This window comes from Canis aureus, chromosome 3 (assembly GCF_053574225.1).
Source record: "Canis aureus isolate CA01 chromosome 3, VMU_Caureus_v.1.0, whole genome shotgun sequence".
NCBI classification, from domain to species: Eukaryota; Metazoa; Chordata; class Mammalia; order Carnivora; family Canidae; genus Canis; species Canis aureus.
The window spans coordinates 49,349,614-49,367,853 of NC_135613.1; the positions used below are offsets into that span (position 1 = coordinate 49,349,614).

Sequence of the window (18,240 nt, forward strand, 5' to 3'; positions counted from 1 at the left end):
AGAGTGGAAACTAAATAGTCCTATGAAAGTCTTATCTACCTGAAAGAGATCACACTATGATGTAGCTAATATCTACTTACTCTACTATGACATTCTGATAATTAGATGAGAATAAATGTGAATCTTTTCTTCTTAAATGTGAGTCTTTTAAAAAGTTATACATGTAATCATGACAAATCACAAACTTGCTAATCATGGCAAATAAAATCAAACAAAAATATTTTGAACAAAGAACATGTTAAACTGCCATATTTTTGGTAAAGTTGGTTTATAGGACTCTCAAATGTATCATTCATTAACTATTAAACAGAAAATAAATCTGAAATATATCGCTAAAAGGTCAATTTATTTACAATAATTTCTTTTTGTAAGATTTTATTTATTTATTTGGGAGTGAGAGAGCACAAGCAGCAGGAGTGAGAAGCAGACTCCCCACTCAGACGTGGGGCTCAGCCATGACCTGAGCCGAAGGCAGACACACTCAACTGACTGAGCCACCCAGGTGCCCCTACAATAATTTCTACTTAGAACTATAAGGAAATACTTAACTCCCAAGAGCTGGCTAATCTTTCTCAAAATTATTTCATTTAAAACACAAATGATTTTTTATTTATAAACCAATTACTTATCCTATTAGAAATTTTACTTCAATTTCGAATTACACTATGTTAATAAGCAACAACAGAAAAATGCAAGATTCATAATGTTGCAGAGTAAGATCAGAGCCACATACTGATGAGTGGGAAAAGACAAAGTTTAAACCTTTGTCTAGCTCCAAAGTTCATGCCCTCATCTCTGAATAGCAGTGCAATTTCTTACCAGTTTACAGCCAAATGCCTTACCAAATATAAACCGAGAAGATATGTACCACACTATTAACATTCCAACTTTTAAGTAATTGAAAATATAGACTGTTTATATTAAAATACCCTCCAAAACATTTAATCACAGCTATTCTAACAAAATGCTTTCTAACAAAATGACATTCAAAATAAAACTGTGCAGAGAATATTAAATCCCTCAAAAGTGGGCCTCTTAAGCAAGGCACAGCGGGGTTACCTGAGAGGGGACCATTCCATCAGAAAGAATTCAAGTCTATCTCCAAATTCTATTTACCACCAAAGAACATTCTTTTTTTAATTAAAAAAAAAATTAGTTCCATCTGAGTTATTAGTAATAACCCTGAAAACCCCAACCCAATCCAACCAAAACCCCGAAGAACCTAAAGTACTATCACTTGCCTTTTTTAGCGACTTCCATTTCTTCTTCTGTCCATCGAGAGGTTTCTACAGGCTCTGTGGAAACTGAAATAAAGAGAGAACACCCAGTAAGGCAGGGAAAAATTAAGCTCATTCACAGATTATATGGCACCGACCTGTTTATCTGACATAAAGTCTTTCTGAAGCAGTAGGTGAAAGAAATGATGGAGAGGATGGTGGCAGGCTCTCCCCAGCCTATTAAGGGGGAATAGTTAGGGCCTCTCAGTGTTAGGATCTTTCTTAATGTTCTTTGAAGTTCCACCCATGTCTACATGTTTGAACACCATTAGTTTATTTTCTATGAAGTCCCACTTCACTCAGTGTGTTCCCACATATTCAAGTTCCATCTCTCTTCTCCTGAAGTGTCAAGGGAAGAAACAACCCTCCCTCTTCCTATCCAGATACGGTGCTTTCTTGCTCTTTGAATTCCCCATCTTTTCCTCACTCCTGGAGGCCCTATGCTCATCCTCAGTGCCTGATACCTAGTAAACACAGATGGATCATTTTCTCTTCTACATTAGAATGAAAATTAAGACTACGAGGCATGAAATAAAGTCCTGCCATATTCTCCTCAACTAATAGTATTATCACCCACCCAGTACTCGAATTAACAGTCTCCTCAGACCAACTTTTTAATCCTTCCATTTACTACTGACATGCAATGATGTGTGTCAGTACTAATCTCCTGAATCCACCCTCCTCTTGCCTGGGCCATGGCATGCAGAGTAACGCCCTTCTAGCTGGTCTCTCTGCCTCCATCCTTCACTCTTTCCAACCTGACCTCCACATTGTCACTAGTTCACTTTCTAAAGCACCAATGTGGGGCAATCCAGGTGGCTCAGCAGTTTAGCACTGCCTTCAGCCCAGGGCTTGATCCTGGAGACCCAGGATCAAGTCCCACGTCAGGCTCCCTGCATGGAGCCTGCTTCTCCCTCTGCCTATGTCTCTGCCTCTCTATCTGTGTCTCTCATGGATAAATAAATAAAAAAATCTTAAAAAAGAAAAATAAAGCACCAATCTGTTTACAGTGTTCTTCTACTTAAAAACCTCTGTAAGCTCCCACTTTGTAAGCAAAGCAGGATACAATTCAAATGGTCCATCATGACCTGCCCCCACGTGCTTGTCTAGTTATTTTCCTTGCATCCTTCTTGCCATCCCTAGAACCTAACTTCTTTATGTAAAACTGGTACCACTGAGTCAATTAATACAAACATCGTTAACATGATCCCTCTATAAACTAAAGAGACAATACTCAGTGAAAGAGAAAAATGCTTGGACCCTTAGACCTAGTATTCCCTTAGCTAAGAATTTATTCCTATAAAAAATAATTTAACAGAAAGAAAATGTTATGTGAATTAAGATTTGTTTTGTCCTTACAGTGCTATCTGTATTAGTTTAAAGACAAGGGGGCAGAGGACAGCCTAATCGTTCACAACAGGGAATAGTTCAAGAAATCATGGGATGCCAGAGTGGCTCAGCGGTTGAGTGTCTACCTTCGGCTCACGGCATGATCCCAGAGTCCCAGGATCGAGACCCACACTGGGGTCTCCCAACTTCTCCCTCTGCCTATGTCTCTGCCTCTATGTGTCTCTCATGAATAAATAAATAAAATCTTTTAAAAAAAAATTGTGCCTCAGGGAACATGAGGCCAACATTTCACAGCCAACAAAAAATAAAAATGAAGATCACTTAGAAACTAGAATATATTTATATAATATATGTCAAGTTAAAACATCAGACAAAGTGGCATGTACACTAAGATTACAACTAAGTAAAAAGAAAAACGGGTGTATAGATAGCAAGATTCGGGCAGATCTTTTTCAAAAGACATTGATATTAAAGTTTAAAAACTTTAAAGGCCATGAATACGTAAAAGTTTCACTATCTGCAAATGACATGATACTATATACAGAAAACTCAAAAGACTGCTTGAACTGATAAACAAATTTAGCCAAGTTGCAGCATACAAAAATCAACATACAGAAATCTGTTGCATTTCTATACACCAATAATGAAACAGCAGAAAGAGAAAATAAGAAAACAATCCCATTTACAACTGCACCAAAAATAAAGATACCTAGGAATAAACCTAATCAAAGGGTAAAAGATCTGTACTCTGAAAACTATAAAACACTGATGAAATTCAAGACAACACAAAGAAATGGAGAAACACTCCATGCTCACTGATTGGAAGAATATTGTTAAAATGCCTATACTGCCCAAAGCAATCTACCCATTCAATGCAATCCCTATCAAAATACCAACAGCAATTTTCATAGAACTAGAGCAAACAATCCTAAAATTTGTATGGACCTAAAAAAGACCTTGAACAGTCAAAGCAATCTTGAAAAAGGAAAACAAAATTGGAGGCATCACAATTCCTGACTTCAAGTTATACTACAAAGCTGTAATCATTAAAACAATATGGTACTGACACAAAAATAGACACACAGATCAATGGAACAGAAGAGAATATCCAGAAATAAACACACAATTACATGATCAACTAATCTTCGACAAAGCAGTAAAGAATACTCAATAGGACGAAGACAGTCTCTTCAACAAATGCTGTTGGGAAAACTAGACAGCAACATACAAAAGAATGGACCAGTTTCTTACATCAAACACAAAAATAAATTAAAAATGGATTAAAGGCCTAAATATGAGACATGAAACCAAAAAAAATCCTAGAAAAAAGCACAGGCAGTAATTTCTCTTGACATTGGCTGTAGTAATGTTTTTCTAGATAGGTCCCTTGAGGCAAGGGAAAAAGGAAAAATAAACTACTGGGACTACAACATCAAAATAGAAAGCTTCTGGGGCACTTGGGTGGCTCAGTTAAGTGTCTGGCTCTTGGTTTTGGCTCAGGTCATGATCTCAGGGTTGTGAGATCAAGCCCCATGTCAGGCTCTGCACTGGGTATGGAGCTGCTTGGGATTTTCTCTCTCTCTCTCTCTCTGCCTCTCATGCTAAAAAAATTTAAGTTAAATTTTAAAAATAAATAAAATAAAAAGGTTCTGCATAATGAAGGAAACAACAAAAGCTAGAGTATAATACTAAGTGAAGTCAGTCAGAGAAAGACAAATACCATATGATTTCACTCATATGTGGAATTTAACAAACAAAGCAAACAAGCAAAGGGAAAAAAAGAGAAACAAACGGACTTCTAACTCTAGAGAACAAACTGGTGGTCACCAGAGGGGAGCTGGGTTGGGGGACTGAAACAAGTGATGGGGATTAAGGAGTATACTTGTCATGATGAGCACCAGGTGATTAAAAGAAAACTTAAAAAAAAAAAAAAAAACGTAAGTAAGTAAGTAAGTAAGTGTAGGGACGCCTAGGTGGCTCAGCAGTTGAGTGTCTGCCTTTGGCTCAGAGCGTGATACCCCCAGAATCTCAAGGATCAAGTCCCACATCGGGCTTCCTGCATGGAGCCTGCTTCTCCCTCTGCCTATGTCTGTCTGTCTGTCTCTCTCTCTCTCTCTCATAAATAAATAAATAAATAAATAAATAAATAAATAAATAAATGATAGATAGATAAATAAATAAATAAATAAATAAATAAATAAATAAATAAATAAAGTCTTAAAAAAAAGGTGTGAAGGCCACACTTTCAGATTATGTCTAGGTTGTCAACATCCAAGGACCCTCCTACTCTACCCTGGTACCACAACAGAATCCCGCACAAAATTCTGGCCTGTCCACTCCCATCCTGCCTACTCACTGGGCTCTGGTGGTGGTGGCAGAGGCGGCGGGGGCTCCTCGGTAGCTGCAGCGGCTGCAGCACTGGCCGCCGCAGCTTCGTTGGTCATGGACCTGGTGATCCGGCCCTTTCTGCGGCCCTGACTGTTGGCGGTCTTTCGTCCCCGGGGCGTGGCCTGTTCTCTCTCTTCCGTTTCTTCTGCTGTACCTTCCGTCTTGTCCTTTTCCTTGGTGTTCTCTCTGGAAACAAGAGCAGACAAAAATCTTGTGCAATTTAGAACTATACATGCCTCTAAGAAGATTATGGACATGATACTAAATAAGAGAGAGAGGCAGAGACACAGGAGGAGAGAGAAGCAGGCTCCATGCCGGGAGCCCCACGTGGGACTCGATCCCAGGACTCTAGGATTGCACCCTGGGCCAAAGGCAGGCACTAAACCGCTGAGCCATCCAGGGATGGGATGCCCGGAACAGTACATATCTTATGTACTTTTGCATCCTCCATACATCACTAAAAATGAATGATTAATAGAAATTTTAGGAAAAAAGTACAAATCAAGATAGGACAGTTCCATATGAGCAGAACCACTGACCAGATGGGAGTTTAAATGTCTCACTTGAACAACTGATGGCTTAACAACTAAAAAAACACCCCATTCATTCTTTTATCTAAAATTTTATACCTCTGAGAGTCAGTAGGCTCATGATTTAAAAATAAGACTAATATCTAATCATTTAACTCACTTAGAGTCCTCCTTTTCATCTTTTTCTTCTTCATCTTTCTTTTCTTCTTCTTTTTTTTCTGTTTTTTCTGCTTTATCTTCTTCTTTTTCTTCTACTTTTTCTTCTTGTGAGGGTCGGGCAATTTGCTGCTGGAATGAACCATAATTTGTCAAATTTAACATTAAAAGAAACAGCTCCTCAAATTGTGATGACCAACTACAGTAAATATCTTTGCAAAAAAAGTAATGAACAACTTACTGATCACTTACAATGTAATTAGGGGTAATGTATTAAAAATTAGTCTAATACTCTTTAATATATTACATATGTATTGGTTAAAAGCAAGTGCATGTACGCTCCTAGCATCCAAATCCATCAAAGAGGCAAAAGTGTTAAAATTCCACTTAGAAACCTGAAATCTCAGGTTGGTTCTCTCTTTCTGTAATTCCCACATCTTAATCTGTCACTCAAGCAAATTCAATTCCACCTTAAAATTTGATAACCTATAATCTACCAAACCATTCCCCTAATATTAGATGCCTAATATGCTTCCAACTTTTTCATTTTCATCACTATGGATGATACTACAAGAAGCATCTTATGCATTTACTCTTCTACGGGAACATTCACTTAATGAATATGGTGGTCGTAATCAAAACTAATTTGGAAAAGTAGTAAGGATATAATAAAGTGAAAAGAAGTAAAACACTCCAATATTCCTAAGCTATAATTACACTCTATAATTAAAAATGTGAACAAAGACAAGAAGAGATTATGGATCCTTTTATCTTTGCTAAAATTGTGACTCTAAGAGAAAAAAGTGAAATTAGTAATTTCAGCTGTTAGTATTATTTTTATTTAATGCAGAAATCTAGACTGTCTAACCTAAGTAGGATTGAACTGCCAATTGGCATTATAGCACACAGCCCACTGTCTCGTGTGTACCTCTTCCAATCCCCCTACATTTCCTATACTGGTTGCTGCTCTGGACTCACCTGAACACACCCAGCATTTCATGTCTTTGCCTGGAACACCCTTTCTACCCCTCCTTGCCTAGTAAATTCCCATAGATCCTCTGAAATTTAGTTCAAAAGGCTACATCTCCTGTGAGGCACTTCTTGATTTCCACAGAAAAGCTTCAGGCCCTGTCTCTCTACCATTCCACTTGCAGCACTTACTGCAGGGTGGCATGTACCTGGTTATCAGGGTCTGTCTGGCTCATTGCGTTACAATCTCCTGAAGGACAAGCACTCAATCTTAATCATCTGAGTATCCCAAGTTCCTAGGAGACATCTGGACCACAGAAGCATCAATATGCGCTGGATACAGCAAACACCAAGTTCCTTTACTCTGCATATTTGAAAAGTTTTGCCTTCCCACCTCAATCTCTCATTCTGATCCAGGCCGATATCAATCTTGCCTTATAGTAACTGCCTGTCCTCTTACCTGTTCCCATCACCAGACAAAATGAAATACCATTAATGTAAGGTAAGATTTCCCTTAATTCTTAATACCAACTCAAATTCCTTTAGCTACTCACCAAATCTGGCTTTTTTCATAGGATAACAAACACCTTACTGGCCTCTCCAAAAGAGGTCCCCATATTATGCCTTCTTCAAATCCACAAGGAAATAAAAAAGACTCTGTATCCTTCCTGCTCCCAAATGCCACTTCCAGAATATTGCTGAACTGTGGTATTTTAAAAAATACTTCCTTTTTCAAATTTTACAAAATCTACCTATGATGCCTTTTTTCTCTTCTGGTATTATGGATTGACTTTTCAGATACTCCTAAGAACACATAAATGATTCTATCACATGGTTCTTTATTCCTTGCCATTATTCTTCCAACTCTGAAACATGTATCAGTGCCTTTTCTATCAACGGAATATCCTACAACTGAAATACTTTTGAGGTCATGCTCATTAAACTCCGCAAAGGTGAAGTCACAATTGCCATCACTGGTGGGCACTGTTTTACCTTCAAAATCCTGAAATCAGAAAACCTCCTCTACAACAATCACTGACGCCCCACCTATCCCATATTTTCAATGTTTTTGATTCTATTTGTCCCCATCATGACCTTTGATTCCTTTATTCTATGGAATTTTACAGTTCATCAGGAAGAGCTGTATCTACTATTCCACTACCCCTCACCAAATCATTTCAGTACCATGGTTCCCTCACATATCCTACTTTCCCAATTTCTCACCCTGGTAATTGCCAGTGTCCTTTCCTTCTGAGTGTTTATTATTACTAGACAAAACTAAGAAGTCAGGAAGATTTTCAAATGTATATTTTCCAACCATGACTAAGTTCGCTTTACAACTGGGAATGTCTTATTCACCTTTGACTGACACCAATAGCATAGGGGTCACAAGGCTAGTCTCAAATGCTAATAACCTCAAACCACCCACTTGCCACAAATGTAGCATCCATTAGTCATTCTGAACAAACAAGATGGCATACTAATGATAAACTCTGCCCTTTGCCTAGCAAAGTAGGCAAAGCAAGTAGGCTTTGTAGCCCAGAAAATGGTTTAGAGCCCTAAGAAATGACAGGGAGGTATCAACTCAGCAGAAGAAAAAATAAAAGAGGTTCACTGTTCTCTTAGACTTGGATGACACGTATAACTCATTTCCCTAATACATTTCTATTTCTAATGCCAACCAGTACTCTGAAAAAGTGAAGCAATCCCACACATTCTCTGCTGTCTGAAATCCAGTCAACAGTTGACTCTGCTCTCCCTTTCATAGCGCTCGGGACTGGGAAGCAAGGTAGCACCTGCTTCAACCAGGCAATGGCAAGATGAGGGCAGGATCACTCTTGATGCATAATCGCCAATTCTGCAGAGGGTGTGGACATGATCCAGAGAAACTGATGTAGTTGCTAAATGTCACACTAGAAGAGTGTGACACCTATGGAGCAGAACCTCTGTCGAAGCAGTATCCACATTAGCTCACAGTAGTGGGTATAGAGGGAGAGCCAGGCAGGGCAGAGTGTGCAACCAGCATTCACCTTTGGGTGACATGCATTGAGACCCACTGTAATGACTGCTACTGACATTAGAGTGTAAGGAATAACTGGATTTTGACAAGAAGTGATCGCAACTGCTTTTGTTTCAGGCAAATCTGTAATGAGGTGTGCTGATCCCCATAGTCAACAAGTTACATCCCTCAAACCCTTCAGCAGGTTGGCTGGAAAGTTCACAGTTTCAAAAGTCCACAGTTTCAAAAGGAAATTCATCCAAAGGTCCCCTAATAGACAGAGACATCCCAGCAGCTTCCTGTCCAAGTTTTTCCCTCCTTAAGCCTAACAGTTCATAGTCAATTAAAAAAAGTTTCAGTTAGGGAGGATCTCATAGCATGAAACATGTCTGTCACACAACAAACTATGCACTATAAATGTGAGTACATTATAAAGCAAAATAAAAATCCAAATGAAAAAACTGAAACGCTTTATGTACTCATAATGATAAATGAAGAACAGGGAAATTTCAACAGAGTCCTCTATAGCAAGATCAAAAGACAATTTATGCTGAGATCTATTTCTATGTCTGACTGAGTATCTAACACTTATATGCACTCTATGTGTATTTGTTAACACGCTTGAGTCTTCAGAAAACAGATAAACGAATTCCTACTCAGTAGACGATGAAGTTGCCAAGAAATGAAATGACTACATTTAGAACAAGCGTCTAGTGAACTAAAAACATACAAGAGACAAAATGAATGAAGTCCTACTTTAGCCACTGAGTTAAGTATCTCAGGCAGTAAACAGAAAATATCTTACCAAAATATACTTAAAAACTAATGCCTTTACACCAACTGAATTTGAGACTACTTTCCTGAAGAGTAAAAGCTGTCAAATCCCCATAGCACACTGTGAGGAAGGCGGCAAAGGCAAGAGTTGCTACCGTTTATTGGGCACTCCCTCTATCCTTGATGCGACACTCTAGGGACTTCACATACAGAACAAGTTGTCAAGTTAACCCTGCAAGGAAAGTATTACTGCTTCCATGCTCACAGATATAGAAACCAAGGCTCCGCAAGTGAAAAGACACATCTAGGGTAACAAGGATACAAAGGGGCGGAGCGTTTTTGGGTCTAAAGCTCTTTCCATTCTATTCAACCTTTTAAGTCTGTCTAAAATAGTCTATTGTCTGACAGTTCAGTCAGAAACTCTCCCATCTTCAAACTACTACATTTACATAAATACATGCTTTCTCAATACCTTTGGGGAATAAGAACACGTTGACATATTTTTTACTTATTTATTATTTTTAAAAAGATTTAATTTATTCATTCATGGGAGACACACAAAAGGCAGAGACGTAGGCAGAGGGAGAAGCAGGCTCCATGCTGGGAGCCCAATATGGGACTCAGTCCCGGAACTTCGGGAGGATCATGCCCTGAGCCAAAGGCAGACACTCAACTGTTGAACAACCCAGGTGTCCTAGCACTGACATATTTAAAGAGGAAGATGTTGTCAGAATGAAGGAAGAATACAAATTCTTGTGAAAGGTAATCAAGTATTTGGAAACGAAGCATGTGGCTTCTAAACCATGACTTGCTTTATTGTAGGTCACTAGCAGGTACCACAGTAATTCTAGGTACATAGTGGCAGATTTTATTAGATGGGAATTTATGCTGAAAGGTAAAAAAGAAATTCTTACCTCTAACAAAATGTTACACAAAGAATCAAATTACTACTTGGCATGTTATTTATAATTCTAGATCCCAAATAGTAACACAAGGACTGGCTTTTGGCTTCTAATCTCTGATCTCTGCTATGTATTCATTGCTTCAATTAAGACTTATAAAGAACCACACTCACTCTCATCACAGGATGCTAGTAAGTTGAACTGTGAAATGGTTTCAGCAGTATCTAACAGAATTGTGAATTAAAACTTTTGCCAACAATAATCTCTGAACACAAGTCTAACAAAAATATGATTATCTGTCTCATTTCCCTATGATTCAAAGATTAAACTCCTTTTCAGAGGAAATAATATGCAAGGTTCCCTGAAGCAATAGCAGGTCAAAAATCAAATCTCACAGAGGAGCCTGGCTGGTTTAGTTGGTTGGGTGGCTGCCTTCGACTCAGGTCATGATCTCAGGGTCCTGGGATCCAGCCCCATATTGGGCTCGTGCTCAGCAGAGTTTGCTTCTCTCTTTCCCCCTGCCACTCCTCCCTGCTTGTGTTCTCTCTATCTCTATCTCTCTCCAAGGAATAAATAAAATATTAAAAAAAAATAATAATCAAACCTCGCAAGCTTGGAATCTCTCTCAGCAAATAGCACACTATACATTCACATACTGAATCATGATGACCTCCTTTGGTTAAGAGGTTGAGAGGGGAGGATGGGTAAGGCAAGAAAGGATCAGGCATTAACTTAAGCAGAACCATACAGAGTCTTGAAATAAATTTGCCCTAATCGCTCTGGGATTATCTCAAGTAATTCCTACTGATTCAAACTTGATTGGATAATAGAGCAGTAAAGTGATTTTCAAATTAGTTGGAGCTCTATTATCTACCAGGGCAAAAATCAAGTCACACCAATTTAAAAATTCTTCACTTGTAATGAGATTCTTAAAAAAAAAAAAAAAAAAAAAACACACAAGATCTCGAGGATCCCTGGGTGGCTCAGCGGTTTAGAGCCTGCCTTCAGCCCAGGGCGTGATACTGGAGTCCCGGGACTGAGAAATTTCCACACTGGGCTCCCTGCATGGAGCCTGCTTCTCCCTCTGCCTGTGTCTCTGCTTCTTTCTGTGTATCTCTCATGAATAAATAAATAAATAAAATCCTTTTAAAAAAAAAATCTCTTTCTAAACTTTTTTCTCTACAGCAAATTCTACATTCCCAACCCAGATCGGTTTCCTCAACTCCAGATTTCTACATCTAACTGTCCCCTTTACAACTCCACTTGGACATCTAAAATGTATCTGAAACTCAGCATGTCCCAATTTGTTCACCCAACCTTTCACTCCTTCAGTCATGCCTACACAGTAAATGGCAACCCCACTAGCTAAAACTTGGGTTATCTTTGGTAACTGGCATTGAGTCCCCACAATCAATCCATCAGCATAACCTGTTTACCTTACCTTCAAAAATACACCCAGAAACGGACAAGTTCTCCCCATGTTCCCTAGTAGAGTCTAGTCCAAGCTACTGGGAGGATCAACCTAACATGCTAACTGGCCTCCCTTACAACCTAGCCTCAACCAAGCAGGCAGCCTGAACGATTCTGTCACAAACAAAATCTGACACTACTCTTCTGCTCAGAGTCTAATGGCTTCTCCTCTCATTTGGTATCAGATTCAATGTTATTCAGTTCTATAAAAGCCAGACCTTAAACTAACACCACCCAATTTCAGAAAACCTGTCCACCTATTTTGACACAAACAGAATGAAGTACACAAGCAATTAAGAAACAGAGGTAAGATTCTTCTGGTCAAGGATGGTGCTATATTTCCATCATTCAACCCCTCCTTTTTTTTTTTAAGGTTTTATTTATTTATTTTCATGAGAGACACAGAGCAGCAGAGACACAGGCAGAGGGAGAAGCAGGCTCCCTGCGGGGAGCCCGCTGTGGGACTCAATCCCAGGACCCCGGGATTACGCTCTAGGCCAAAGGCCGACGCTCAACTGACCCAGGCGTCCTGACCCCATCCTCTCTTAAACTCCCAGTGAAACAACCAGAGAAATATAAAACTCTGATTTTTGAGGAAAAATCATCAAGGTAAAAACTTAAAAGCTAATTAGGGCAGGACAAGACTGATGGCAAGGCTGACCAACCCAAAACTGAGCCAACCTGAGGGCAAATATACTAAACTATGGTTCAGGTCAAGGTGAAGGCACACATGGAGAATTTCAGTTCTGTAAATGCATTCTGGGTCGTGCTAGAGTAGTGTAAAAGCACTGAATAAGAAAAGTACAGAAGAGGGAAACCTGGGTAGCTCAGCAGTTTGCCTTCGGCTCAGGGCATGATCCCAGAGTCCCGGGATCGAGTCCTACATCGGGCTCCCTGCAGGAGCCTGCTTCTCTCTCCGCCTCTCTCTGTGGGTCCCTCATGAATAAATAAATAAAATCTTAAAAAAAAAAAAAAAAGAACGTACAGAAGAAAACTCTAATGTGGCTCTAATGTGGCTGGAACTTAACAAGCATGCCACAGAGAGCAGTGGACGGCATCCCAGACAACTTTAGGATAGAAAACAAATGTTTCAGAGTAACAGAGACATTCCCTGTCGCACTGAATTTCCTGCTAGAGCTTTCTCCTATGTTATCATAAGCCAACAGACTGCTAATCCTGCAAATATAAGATATAATACATATCAAATTATTCCCTTACATTATCTGGGATTGAAAAATTTTAAGTTTTCAATTAGCAATAATTGCGCCTCAAATAAACCTCACTGGCTACGATACTGCCACTGCACAAAGCTGGGATTGAAAATTTTTAAATAATTTAAATATAAAATATGTAATTTCTAAAAATTAAGTTCAATTAAAGTTATAAATACTAGTTGGTAGTAACAGAACAAAGCTATTGTTAAAAATTTGTAGCTGAAATTTGTTTAAAACACAAGATGGGCTCTAACATCACTAGATAAAAGAGTTCAATTCCACTTTCTCCATGGGAAGCCCTAGCACCTTTAGTGAAACAGTGTTTCCCACCTCATTGATGAACTCTGATTTGCTCCCCGTCAGGTAGGAACTATTCGTGGAGCTCTACAAGCATCCCTCTCTCTATGTCTACAGTATCAGTCCCATCAGTGAGGGTACAAGCTTGCTCTTTTCCTCCCTCTTGATCTTCATCAGCCCTCTCCCCATTTCTCTGTTCCCCTTCATAAGCAAAACTTACAACAGAGGGGGCACACCTGTACCACTGCCACTCCCTCACCTCCCACATCCCCTTTAGGTCACTACAATCTTATTTCTGGCCCACTAACCAATCCACTGAAAATACATGCCAAGGGCACCTCAGCACACTCAACCTCTAGCAGCATTTCATGCAGTTGGCTCATGAAACACTCCCTGTACTTTTTCTGACCAAGAAATTCTGTTTCCACAGAATACATAATCGAGGTAGTAGTATTCTGTAGGAAACAATGACCCAGAAAACACAAACAGGTTATGGCTACCAATAATGAGAGTCTGTGTCACCCTGTATCTGGTGAGCAGGGTGGCTAAGGAAAGAAAGGGCGGCTGTGGGGGGAAACCAAGAGAGATTTAGGAAGGCTGATCAGCAGTCAGCGGCTGTGCAAGTTCACGCATGCGATCCCAGATCCCAAAATGGATCTGGGCGCAGAGAGCAGCAGCAATCACACTGTCCCAAAAGCCATACTGGTGAAGCACACGTGGGCTGTGACAGCTGCTGATCAGTTATTTGGGGGAAAACAACTGTGAAAACGTACGCTGCATTGTACTAGAAACTGTCTTTCAAGATCAGGTGCTTTTTCAGAATAAACCATCTAAATTCAAGAAATAAAGTTAATCTGAAATAAAATCGGGCCCCCGAGTCTTTTGGCAAACTAGCCTTTACGCTCTTACTATGCTACATTTCTCTGCATTTCTCCCGTATTCTACCTGCACCCCCTCCTCAGTCAAAAGGACTGGTAAAGACAACATGTAGAATGAGGTGTCATGGGTCCTACCCTTTATATTAATCACGGTTAACACCGACATGCACAATTTAGATAACATGGAAGTGTAAAACGTTTCTCATTGATTTTATCATAGTAGAAACTTACATCTATTCACAATAGATGTCACACATCAAATATATATTAATTTCAAAATAATAACATGTTCATAACATCCTCATTATTTAATGAAATGTCAATCCCTAAAATACACATGATTAAGTACAAGGCCCCAGTTATTCCATTTTTTTCCCTCCCATCTCCAACCCTGACAAATCTTCCACACAGTAATGAAACACACCTGGTTTCTTCCTCTGCGTTTTCCATAATTCCTTCTTACTAGGGCTTTATAATTCTCATTTTTCTTGGTTAAGTAGTAATACAAAACACAATCAGGAACACTCTATAAGGGAAATAAAATATTTTTGAGGAGCCAAAGAAGTAACACTTTTTTAAAAATCAAGTAACACTTTCAAATATCTGGTATTTTCAAGGTATAAATTAAAGAGAAACACAGGACTGGCATTTTAATACATATCTAGGCTCTAAAAATATATACATTATACCTACTATTTTAATGGACAATTACAGTGGTCTTAATTCAAATTATGTACAAGATAGCAGGAACTATCAGAAACATTCAAGCACTTCCTTATTAAGCAATAACTAAATTCTCTTTCTTGTTACATATATGTAAATATTCAAAACATCTCTCTTTAAATATTTTGCTCAAAAAACACTATATCCAAATCCATTGTGGAAAAAAACTCAGGGAAAATCAGGACTCTGATATTTTAACCAAAAGTTTAGAAAGGTTCAAAAAACAAAGTGAGGGTTTAAAAAAAAAAAGGTATACTTTTTAGGGAAATAGGGTATCAGGTGTTTTTTTGTTAACCATGAAAATTAGACCATATTCTGTGTTTATTATCCATTACATAATTATCACTATAGTGTCAACTGAAAGTCTTTTCTGTATTAAGCCCTCTACAAAAATCAGTTCTATTTAAGCACTTCTGTGTATCAGAGCACAAAAACTTCAAAGTAGCAAACATCACAAAGCTATAAACATTCTCAATGCAAATCATTGCATTTGGAAGTCTTACCTTCCTTTCCAAGTAGGATGCAATTAGTCCAAAGTTTTTGGGATGCTGGATAAACCTGAGTAAGAAAAGAAGAAAAACAAAACAAACACATACACACAAACATTTTAACAACTTAAAAAATGGAGCAAGGGGACCTCTTGGGGACAGAACTATTAGTACAGACTACTTCTCAGTGATCCCTAACTGCCAACAAGAGGGACAACTGCAAAATGGCTAGAGTTAAGGGCACAAGTTCCTGGACACCATCCACCAGAAACTGATGGGATTGGTCTATGGTAGAGCACAGAACTCTGTATTTTTAAAACACACCCCCAGGTAGCTCAGACACCACCCAAATTTGGGTGCCACGTTCAACATGACTTCATAACCCCAGTTCTCATCTGTGACCTGTGCTCCCATCTATAAACTTATGGGAAGATCATAGCAAATTTATAATCTCTACTTAATAGAGTATCCATTCAAATGCCAAAAGGGGGCCAAGTTTTTGGGGAAATCATTCAATTTACAAGTGAAATACTTTTCACAAATTTATGTAAGCTTCTATTAGAAAATAATTTAAAGTTTAAATTACTTGTCCTTGAAGATCTCCTTCTCGTGGTCAGTCCAAACATTCATAAACTGCCTATCTTTATAAACCTTCATAGGGTCCTCCATGAGCCCATTCATGTTGATGAACTTGACCCGTCTCTGTTCTGCATCAAACATCATAGGTGGGATAACAGATAGCTGCCTCATTTGTTTCTCATTATTCTGCCAAAGAAAGTAAACATAATTTACACAGAATAAAATTTAAAAAGGGCTATAGACCAGCTCCCTCAATATCTGCCACAAAAACCATATGTGTAGTTTCATGTGTCAAGAGCAGAGTGTACCATAACATCTAACACGTGGTGATTACTCGTATATCTAATAAATACTCATTAAATGAATTACAGAGGCAGAAGGTATACATGTTATGCTTTTATATCCTACTACTACGTTTTGAGAAGAGTGCTTTACTTAAAACAAGTAGATACTGGGACACCTGGGTGGCTCAGTGGTTAAGCGTCTGCCTTTGGCTCAGGGCGTGATCCTAGAGTCCCAGGATCAAGTCCCACATCGCACTCCCTGCCTATGTCTCTGCCTCTCTCTGTGTCTCTCATGAAGAAATAAAATCTTTAAAAAGAAAAAAAAAAAAAAAAAGTTGATACTTCAGAGAGTAAAATTAAGACCTAGAGGACACAAAGAAATGCCAAGTTCAATGAAGTAATGATCTCATAAAACAATTATATTAATATAGTCTCATTTTTAAAAGTCTTAATATCATTTTTTTAAAATCAAGAATAAATCTTAATGTCATTTTGGAGACCAGTGAATAGGAAAAAAAGCAAACAGGCAACAAAATCTTAAGGGGCATTGATTTTAAATAAACTAAACTCTCATGTTAAATACTTCTTGCTCATCTTACATAATTTTTTCACTGAAAATTGGACTACTGTCCTTAGAATTTCAACTAAAACTTTGTTACATCTGTATAATCGGTTTTTCCCCAAAGTTTAATTTAGAAGTTCATAAGCACAAATTAATATAAAACATTTTTCACCAAAATTATAGGTATTGACCTCAACACAAAGCTAGGTTTTTCCTAAAACTCTTCCTCACAGAAGTGGATACCACCTTACAGCCAAGTTCTTACAAAGTGTCTAACTTTAGGGGGTATGCTCAGTCAGTCTGAACACCAAAGCAGATATGGGGCAGACACATTAGCTTGAAGTCACTGCAACTGGTCATAGTTTTGGATGCCTACTGATGTGCCCTGATGGAATCAGTCAAAAAAGCAAGCAAAAAAACTGAAAACAGATTAAGTCATCATTGCAAGGATTATGAGCACAAGTTTTAAAATATATAGCAATTTAATAATTGTGTCTTTGAGCATTACTTAAGGAAACCACCACATTCAAATAAGCAAGACCTGCAGGATGCAGTGATGAGCTTTTCTAGTGTTGTTTTGTTTGTTTGTTTGTTTGTTTGTTTTAATTGAAAAATAGTTGACATCAGAGATGAAGTTTTTAAAAAACTGGTATATAAAATCAAAATCAGAACGACTAAATAAACAGGAGGTGGCTTTTGGACCAAGCTTTAGAGACAGTTTGAACACAGCTCGGAATACTCATGTTATGGATTAACTTTGTTTTCTTTTTTTGTAAGATTTTATTTACTTGAGAGAGAGAGAGAGCGCGCGCAGAAACGGGGAAACACCAGGCAGAGGGAGAAGCGGCTCCCCTCTGAGCAGGGACTCTGATGTGGGGCTCAATCTCAGGGTCCTGGGATCATGACCTGAGGCAAAGGCAGACGCTTAACTGATGGAGCCACCCAGGCAGGCGCCTCCTGAAATTTATTCTTATTCAGCACAGATGTATTGATGCCATATCATCTCTCCCAGGTTCCCCTGGCTAGAGAATACACTTTGGAGAACCCACCAGCACCTCAGGCCTTCAGTTGTCCATTCTAGCTCAGATGAATCCCTTGTCAATCTGGTCTTACACATCCCTGCCACCAATGCCCAGATTCAGGGTCTTATTATTATGTTAACAGCCTCTTTACCTCTCCTTCCAGGCCTCCCTGCTGCCGAAGCCATCTGTGTAAGATGCCAATTTGATCATGGGACTGCCTGGTATAAAACCTTAAATGGTTGCCCAGCCTTTGGAACAATCCAAACTCTGTAAATGTTCCCTCATTTATGTACAAATAAGCCCTCAGTTTCTGGGGTATGAGGCTAAAATGACTGAATAATCAATGAATTAAAAAACTAACTCAATTAATTTCCTTAC

At 38.7% G+C, this 18,240-nt stretch overlaps 1 protein-coding gene, 1 long non-coding RNA gene and 1 other non-coding gene across 22 annotated transcripts in view; 1 reads left to right on the plus strand and 2 right to left on the minus strand.

Annotated features, from left to right (window-relative positions):
• The window catches only part of NCOR1 (nuclear receptor corepressor 1), a 149,551-nt gene that overhangs the window by 59,883 nt on the left and 71,428 nt on the right, over positions 1-18,240 (minus strand). For 14 of the 20 annotated variants that reach the window (XM_077892503.1, XM_077892510.1, XM_077892497.1 and 11 more), the window contains 6 exons: positions 16,002-16,180; positions 15,431-15,485; positions 14,629-14,730; positions 5,706-5,833; positions 4,984-5,201; positions 1,242-1,304 (listed from right to left, as the gene is read on the minus strand). In XM_077892503.1, coding sequence (XP_077748629.1) covers positions 1,242-1,304; positions 4,984-5,201; positions 5,706-5,833; positions 14,629-14,730; positions 15,431-15,485; positions 16,002-16,180 — 745 coding nt within the window. The remainder of the gene's footprint in view (positions 1-1,241; positions 1,305-4,983; positions 5,202-5,705; positions 5,834-14,628; positions 14,731-15,430; positions 15,486-16,001; positions 16,181-18,240) is intronic. The other 6 variants (XM_077892500.1, XM_077892492.1, XM_077892509.1 and 3 more) reach the window with 1 other exon arrangement.
• On the plus strand, positions 11,936-18,239 carry LOC144310860 (uncharacterized). The gene is made up of 2 exons (XR_013376493.1): positions 11,936-12,121; positions 18,026-18,239. It is a non-coding gene; the product is annotated as an uncharacterized LOC144310860 (long non-coding RNA).
• Positions 12,982-13,127, minus strand: LOC144311643 (U4 spliceosomal RNA). Its single transcript, XR_013377236.1, has one exon. It is a non-coding gene; the product is annotated as a U4 spliceosomal RNA (small nuclear RNA).